Here is a 7,844-nt window from a genome sequence, read left to right as displayed (position 1 = left end):
GACAGCAGGAAACAGTATTTTTCCCCATACAATCGGGGAGACTCCAGAAACTTTACATATGTATATAAAGCTAAACTATCATTTAAAAAACAACTTCTCAACCTTTTCCTAGCTAACTGTTTTGCAAATCAGTTCGGGCTCGTGTGTACACACATAATTATTGATTGGCAACACATTTTAGGCAATACATCGCAAAACAGGATGTTGTTACAATTTGAGCCGATGATTTACGACATGGTTTTGCTTTACGGTTGTACCATGGACCTTCTACAAAGACTGTTATGAAAGAAGATATGCAACTTCGAACCAATTGGTCTTTATTTTCTGAAAGGGGTAGAGTCAATTTGGCTTGCGATCTGAATATATGAGCCAATGAAATGTTTTTCTCTGGGTCACCTGCTCTGCAGACCAGATTGGCCCCGCCCTGATCATAATAACACTGAGTTGGTTCTATATTCCGTCTCTAGCTTTCTTTACTATGTCTGTCTTCTGTATAAAAACACAGACTTGTCAATTGTTTTACAAGTGTAGATCCCATCAAGTGAATTAGGAACTGTTTCTCAAGTAATACAAAATGGGAGTAGCGGATGAGACTGACAGGACTCTCTTCGTTGGAAACCTGGATCCGAAAGTGACGGAGGAACTTTTATTCGAGCTATTTTTGCAGGTGCAGTTTTGACGAGCTAGCTAGCAACTGTCGACCATAGTAGCAAATAGACGAACGTTAGCTAGCGGGTTAGCTAGCTAACGTCTGCGAAGTTAATTGCGATACATTAAACGGCTTCGATTCAATATGCGTACAATCTAGTGAGTACGGTAATATACTGTGATTTTTCAGGAGCAATTCCAACTTTAAGAACGCGGAAACTGCTGAAGTTCTGTACGTTACAGTTATTGTTAGTTCTGGATAACCAAGCTCGCATCGGAGAAGTTATTGTTATTTATGTATAACTACTAAATAGTTATTGTAGGTTGGTCGCCCGCCAGTCCTCTTGACAAAAAACTCAACACTAAATTAAACTAAAATGTTTGGGGGGCATTGGCATCATCTTGAAGGATTTGTCAAGGATGTTACAGTAGACTCATTGTTAAGCTTAGCTACGATCTAACATTAACTTTTTATTTTCTATTTGAATTAATGCTATGCTAGGTTTACTTTGTATTCAATCGATTAATTACTGCGTAGGTACTACTGTAGTATCCTGAGTAGCAGAAATTCAGATGTTTTATTTACCATTTTTGCAAACCTTATACTTTCAAAATGTTATTCACGTAGGCATAAAATATGGAGTTCTGTAAATTTCTTTGATGTTTTTGGTTGCTGCAAAATTCTGTATTTTCTGTGGCTCCATGTGTTTGAGGCTTAAAACAATCAAAATCTTCCAGTTTGGTTGAACATTGCTTTACACTAGGCAATACTTTCATGTAGCTAAATACCGGTTTACACATGACTGTTTTATGCTAGTGCTTTGGGATTGTTTTTGTAATGAATAGCAATGTAGAATCTCTGAGTAGTATGCCCATTCTTTTTTGACACCACAGTTGACAAAACAGGTGACTAAAGTATCCATACAAATAATCAAACTTTTAAAAATAAAGCTATTACATTCAGTAACAAAGACAGTTATGTTTAGCTTTAATGCTGTTGATTGGTGACCGCATGTATTGGGGTTGACATCCATAAAAGCGTCATTGTTATACCTCAAACATGCTTTAAAATATAATTAGAAACCCCCCCCAAAATGTGGGCACATTTTTATGTGGAAATGAGAAGACCATATGGTAGGGCTCTCATCTGTATAATACATATTAATTCCTCTGATTAGTTGTTTCCTGCCAGCCTCAAGATGCTTAAGTTCATGAAAGTGCAAGAGGTGTGCCTTTGTGGGATTACTTTTTCAAAGTTGACTTGTTTCATTGAGTATCACTTGTTAGCTGGGGTGTATTTAGCAGGATGGAAGGAAACAAAGCTGTATCAAATATGGATCTTCTACATGTAGAATAAAAAAATCACATACTGTGTGGTGTTTACATTAGCACTGTTTAAGAACATACGGAACATGGTATGCATCACATTTTTGAAGTCCGTGATCAAGCTGGGTAACTTAAATTTAAAATAATGTCCATTGGTTGTTTTCTCAAATGCAGGCAGGACCTCTCTACAAAGTGAAAATCCCAAAAGATAATGATGGAAAACAGAAGGCTTTTGGATTTGTCTGTTTCAAACATGAGGTTTCCGTACCCTATGGCATGAACCTGCTCAATGGGGCAACTCTGTTTGGAAGAACTCTCAAAATCCAGTTCAGAGCAGGTAAACTAAGTTAAACCCATAGCCACTCGTGTAATGTGTAGCTAATGGTTCACTCTGGTAAGTCTGGAACTGAATTGTCATTTTCAAAACATTTACAGGAAGCAGTCACACTAACAACCCTCCGAACTTTCAAAATAAAAGCCCTATGAATACTCCAAGTCCACATGGGTCTGGGAGCAGGTATGTTGTAACATTGCAAATGCAAAAACCTCAGATAATTTGATGTTAATATGCATGATGTTGTGCAACAGTAGCTACTGTTTAACTGCAGTAATTTTTTGCAGGTATGACAAGAGCCCTGACCAGATGGGCTCCCCATCATTTTCACCCCCTCAGCACATCCAGAGGTCCTTCTCCTCGCCTGATAGTCTGCAGAGACAGGCCCTGGTAAGCATCTATCCTTTCAATGGTTTCTAACTGGTTGGTCACATCCCATATTTGGGTTGACAGTGGTTTTGACTGGTATGCAGTTGTCAAATGTAATGATGATAAAATATATTTTCACAAGGTAGAAAGTGTCGATTTATTCAATTGCATTGCAATTTTCTTTAGCTCAAATGCTCCCTGAAATTGGAAGAGCGAGAGAGACATAGATATCTATCTTTTCTAATTCCAGGTAAGATTTGGGCTAAAGAAAATTGCAATGCAATTATTAGGTCACAATTGCCAAGAACTAGTTCAGCTGGCTTCCAAGGCAAAACCAGTTCAGAACCATTGCTTTATTTTTTTCTGCACTGTTACTGTGGCTTTTTTACATTAACACCCAAAGCGGCCACATTTAACCACTATCTGGTCAGTAAAGAGTAATTTTTTTTTTTTTTTTTCAGATGAATAACGCGTGGCAACTACAGATGCAGCAGATCCAACTCCAAGGGTTAAATGGAGTCATCCCAGCTTGTGGTAACGGGCTCCTGGGGCAGCCCCTACAGCATCAGCGTGGCGGTGGGCTCTGTCAACAAGACAGCTCCTCACCGAGAGGCAGCAGCCACTACAGCAGGGACCCGCACTACTCAACAGGCTCTGATGACACCGGCTCCAGTCGCCACCACCGCAGCCAGCGAGGTGACCATTATCACCATGACAACAGGAGTGAAAGTGGCCGCAGCAGAGATGACAGGTGGAGGGACAGCTCAAGAGATAGCCGATGGCGACGATACTAAAGCCGTATGGGAATTTAAGAACTGTATTCAGTACATTTTGAACTTCCTAAAAGGCATTTTAATTTTTTAATAAGATTCTTCAAATACAATGTAAATCCTGAGCTAAATGGAACTACAAATTTATTGACTGAGGAAAAAAAAAAAATGCTCAGGATGTTCTTAACAATTGGTTTACGGAGGATGTTGATACTTAAAAAATGATCTGGATTGTGTCCAGGTAAAAACAAAACATTTATTTGGTTATATAGTTGGATGCATTCTTTTTATACCTGTGGGGTTTAAACATTGTTTTAATTTGATTTGAAAAATTTATAGATGTAAGATTTTCATACCCTTTTGGCAGTCATTGTTTTGGGGAGGATTTATATTTGTTTTCTATATATGAGAAAAGTCGTCATTTGTCAGGAGTTTGTATTACTCTGCAAATATCCTTTTTATAACATTTGTTATGCCCTGCAATGGCAAAGCATAGTAACTACAAATTTGGTGAAACGTTTTGTTGAATTGGAAAAGTTTATTACATGATTGTAGTGTTTGTGAAACAACAAGCCAATTACAGAGTATTAAGACAGGATTGCTGAAGGGGGTAGGGAAATAAGACTCTTGTAGGGCAGTGTGGTGCTCAACTGTTTCAATTGCTCAGGTATTTTAAATTTTTTAAGAATTTTGAACTTTATTTGGAATTTGGAACATGTTTTTGTTATGAAACCAATTTTAACAGCAGCAACTGTTTTATACAACTAGCTTTTTGCAGCATCCCTTTTTAATTTCAACTCTGTAACATTCAATGCACAAGTGAAATGTTTGTATGAAAAATTGGCATAAAAATCATGTCAGTACACACTTGTTTTTGTTTTTATGCGGTAAAACTATTAGGCTTACTATGAAAACATTGAATGTAGACAGATGGTATTTTGTCCATCCAGTCATTCAGAATTTTGACTCATGCATGCTCACATGATTGGCTCATCTCTGAAAATGACTATGCCTAACAAATGTACACTACCATTTAAAAGTTTGGGGTCACTTAGAAATGTCCTTGTTTTCCATGAAAACCGACATGAAATGCATTTGAATAGGGAACAATAGCAAATATAGTCATTGACAAGGTTAGAAATATTGTGTCTTTCAAAATATGATTTAGTCATAGAATCCTCTGTTTGCAGTGTTTAAAGCCTTGCAGACCTTTGGCATTCTGTATGCCTATGTAAATCAGCCGTTTCAAGATACAATACTCATTTACAACATGAACAATATCTACACTCTTTCTGATCGATTTGATGTTATTTTGATGGATAGAAACTGTGCTCGTCTTTTGAAAACAAGGAATGGTAGTGTATTTTTGAATGGTAGAGTATGCCTGCAATGAGTAAGAACGTATTCTCCAGGTGGTGCTACACACCCCTTTGACATTTCTGTTATCTGTGCTATCCATAGTAGGTTAGTGACTCCTAGTATTTAAAGTGTCACTATGTTAACTCTGAGCTTGCTTATCACAATGAAAAAGATATCAGGATAATAATCAATGGCCAATTGTGTCTTCAAGTGCAGCCTATTCAATTAACATTCTTTAGTGAAGTTAGGCAACGTGAATATAAATATATATATATATATATATATATAGGCTCAAAACATACAAATTAATATTCAAAATGTATATTTAGCACAACACAATATTAGTTTTTCAAAAGGTGTGATGGACGCAGGTAATATAAAGACTGGGCTCATAAACATTTCAACAGAGAAGATAAAATGCTAGATAAGTCATAGTTTGCATAATCAATTCCATAGTGTTGGAATATACAACAGTATCTTCAAGATGTACCATGTAGCATTGTGGATGACAATCAAGGGAATATCTAGTGATATGTTGAACAGAGACTTGATACATTTATGTGCAGGCCACATAAAAAAATTGTGTCTTGAGCTATCAGTATTTGTAAGTTTACACAAAATCGAGCATCTCGAGTCTTCTTCAATATGTCTCAGAAAGCCCTAAGTTCAAGTACACAACCAATTAAATCAATAATTAATTTGTACCTGCTTTGTGGGGGTTGATTTTTGAAGGTGGAGTCAAATGTTTCAGTTTGTTTCACATTACATTTGTGTACCTTAACAGGATTGGGGTTTATTTCCAGTGTAATTAGAAATGGTAATTCAATTCACAGACTTGCTCATGAATTGGAGAATAGATACATTTTAAATTTGCATTTCCACAATCAAAATGGAAATTGAACTAGGCTGTTTGAATTAGAATTTTAAAAGTATTATTGGAATTTACATGGGATAAAATTGATTTCAGTATTTTTACATGTTGTATAGGTCAATTAGTTATACATAGTGTATATCATTTTTAATAATTTAAACTTTTTCCAGGATCTATAGCTGTCTAAATACAATCAGACTGAAAACATAAGGAAATAAATGTGAAATATGTGGAATTGTTGCTGATAGCTTGTACAAACTAGGGTTGATGGTAGGCTAAAGCTTGGTAAACTTTGTATTGGGCCCGCAATTAACCGGCCACATCGATACATAATGTCAATAAAAAGATAAAAAAGATAGTTGACAACTAATTCCATTGGTTATGTTAATGGGGATCGCAGCATAAAAGAAAAAATTACGTCTACACCAGTAGAAATACATTTAATGCGCTTTACACTGAAGACGTGCGTGGCACAGAATGCATCGCACACTTAGAAGACATTGGTGCCATGACAACAGAGGTTGAAGGGGGCTCAACTGGGCTGAACACGATACTGGACGTTAATGTAGAATTGTGTCATTGTCCCCTTTTCAGAGAGGTCGTTTAAGTTTGGCTTCATGGCTTGAGTTTTGAGGTTAAGCGTAGTTCATATTGAATGGATGTTAACGTAACATTAGCACCATCAAACCGGTGGTCTACTTGTGTGAAAGTTGTTCATCATAGTCAAGCATCGTCTAATACCTAAAAGTATTCCTCCCGTTGCTGATTTATGCACATGGAAGATGTTATTGTCAAGCATCGCCTAATACCTAAAAGCATGTGTATCATTTCTGTGGACTCTACTAACCATCCCAGGGTTTGAATTCCTTGCTATCAACAAAGGTATTGAAAAAGTAGGTTACAGCATAAAGATTGACAATCAGCATTACTTAATGTTTATAGTGTAATATTAAACGTTGTTAGTTTAACAGTGTGTATTAATAAAGTATACAGGTTTATAAGGTTTAGTTAATCCAGTGTTTTTTGTGAAATGGAAGATTGTTTTCTTAGATGCACCATACCTGGGAATACCTACTTAATTAATTGTTGAAAAGCAAGTATTTTTAATAGTAATGTTGTCTGTGTACTTCTGTTAATAGAGCCTACTACATGATTCTCAGGGATGTTTCACTGTTCCCTATTTCTCATTTTACTCTGTATATTTTACAGATTCATTAAACAGAACCTGGAATTATGGATACATTTTATATAGACTAATAATTCTAACTGATATTTTTAGATGTTTTAAATAGTGCATTGTGCAAGATGAGAAAAACACCCAAAATTTTATAAAAATTATATACCTGCATTTAATATTTTTTATTTCTGATTAATCAAAGTAGTAATCCATAGATTAGTGACAACATCATTACAAACCTGTTTCCAACAGATTTGGGACGCTGTGTAAAATATAAATAAAACAGAATGCAATGATCTACCATATATGAACCATATATTCAATAGAAAATAGTACAAAGGCAACTGAGACATTTTATTGTTTCTTGAAAAATATGTCTACTTTGATAATTTAATGCCAGCAACACGTTTCAAAAAAGTTGTGACAGAGGCAACAAAAGACTGGAAACGTTGTGTAATGCAAAAAAACTAAACCTGGTGGAATATCACACAACTAATTAATTCAACTGGCAACAGGTCAGTAACATGATTGGGTATTAAAAGATCATTCCAGAGAGGATGGGCCTGTCAGAAGTGAGGATGGGGAGAGGCTCATCACTCTTTAAACGACTGCACAGGCAAGTAGTGCAACCATTTTTGAATAATATTTCTCAACGTAAAATTTCAAAGAGTTTTTTGGGATCTTATCATCTACAGTACATAATATCATTAAAAGATTCAGAGAATCCAGAGAACTCTGTATGCAAAGGACAAGGCTGAAAACCAATATTGGATGGCCGTGATCTTTGGGCCATCAGGCTACACTGCATTAGAAACAGATACAATTCTGCAGTGGAAATCACTGCATGTGCCCAAAACAGATACAATTCTGCAGTGGAAATCATTGCATAGGCTCAGGAACACTTCTGAAAACCACTGTCTGTGAACACAGTATGTCGCTGCATCCACAAATGCAAGTTAAAGCTCTACCATGCAAAGAAGAAACCAGATA

The 7,844-nt window shown here is 36.2% G+C and overlaps 1 protein-coding gene across 1 annotated transcript; it reads left to right on the top strand.

The window, feature by feature from the left end:
* Positions 1-446: 446 nt before the first annotated feature.
* Positions 447-4,310, top strand: rbm7 (RNA binding motif protein 7). The gene is made up of 5 exons (XM_010902398.5): positions 447-667; positions 2,149-2,311; positions 2,410-2,491; positions 2,596-2,698; positions 3,139-4,310. The coding sequence occupies exons 1-5, from the start codon at positions 575-577 to the stop codon at positions 3,469-3,471; spliced, it is 774 nt and encodes a 257-aa protein (XP_010900700.4). The 5' UTR covers positions 447-574; the 3' UTR covers positions 3,472-4,310.
* The last annotated feature ends 3,534 nt before the right edge of the window (positions 4,311-7,844 follow it).

This window comes from Esox lucius, chromosome 1 (assembly GCF_011004845.1).
Source record: "Esox lucius isolate fEsoLuc1 chromosome 1, fEsoLuc1.pri, whole genome shotgun sequence".
Classification (NCBI taxonomy): domain Eukaryota; kingdom Metazoa; phylum Chordata; class Actinopteri; order Esociformes; family Esocidae; genus Esox; species Esox lucius.
This window is presented reverse-complemented; position numbering and strand designations above follow the sequence as displayed.

What these genes read in the sequence shown, in the direction of transcription:
- rbm7 (XM_010902398.5), top strand. Translation starts at nt 575, where the DNA reads ATGGGAGTAGCGGATGAGACTGACAGGACTCTCTTCGTTGGAAACCTG. An exon ending in CAAAATCCAGTTCAGAGCAG is followed by an intron (nt 2,312 to 2,409) that starts GTAAACTAAGTT and finishes AAACATTTACAG; the next exon opens with GAAGCAGTCACACTAACAAC. An exon ending in CCACATGGGTCTGGGAGCAG is followed by an intron (nt 2,492 to 2,595) that starts GTATGTTGTAAC and finishes AATTTTTTGCAG; the next exon opens with GTATGACAAGAGCCCTGACC.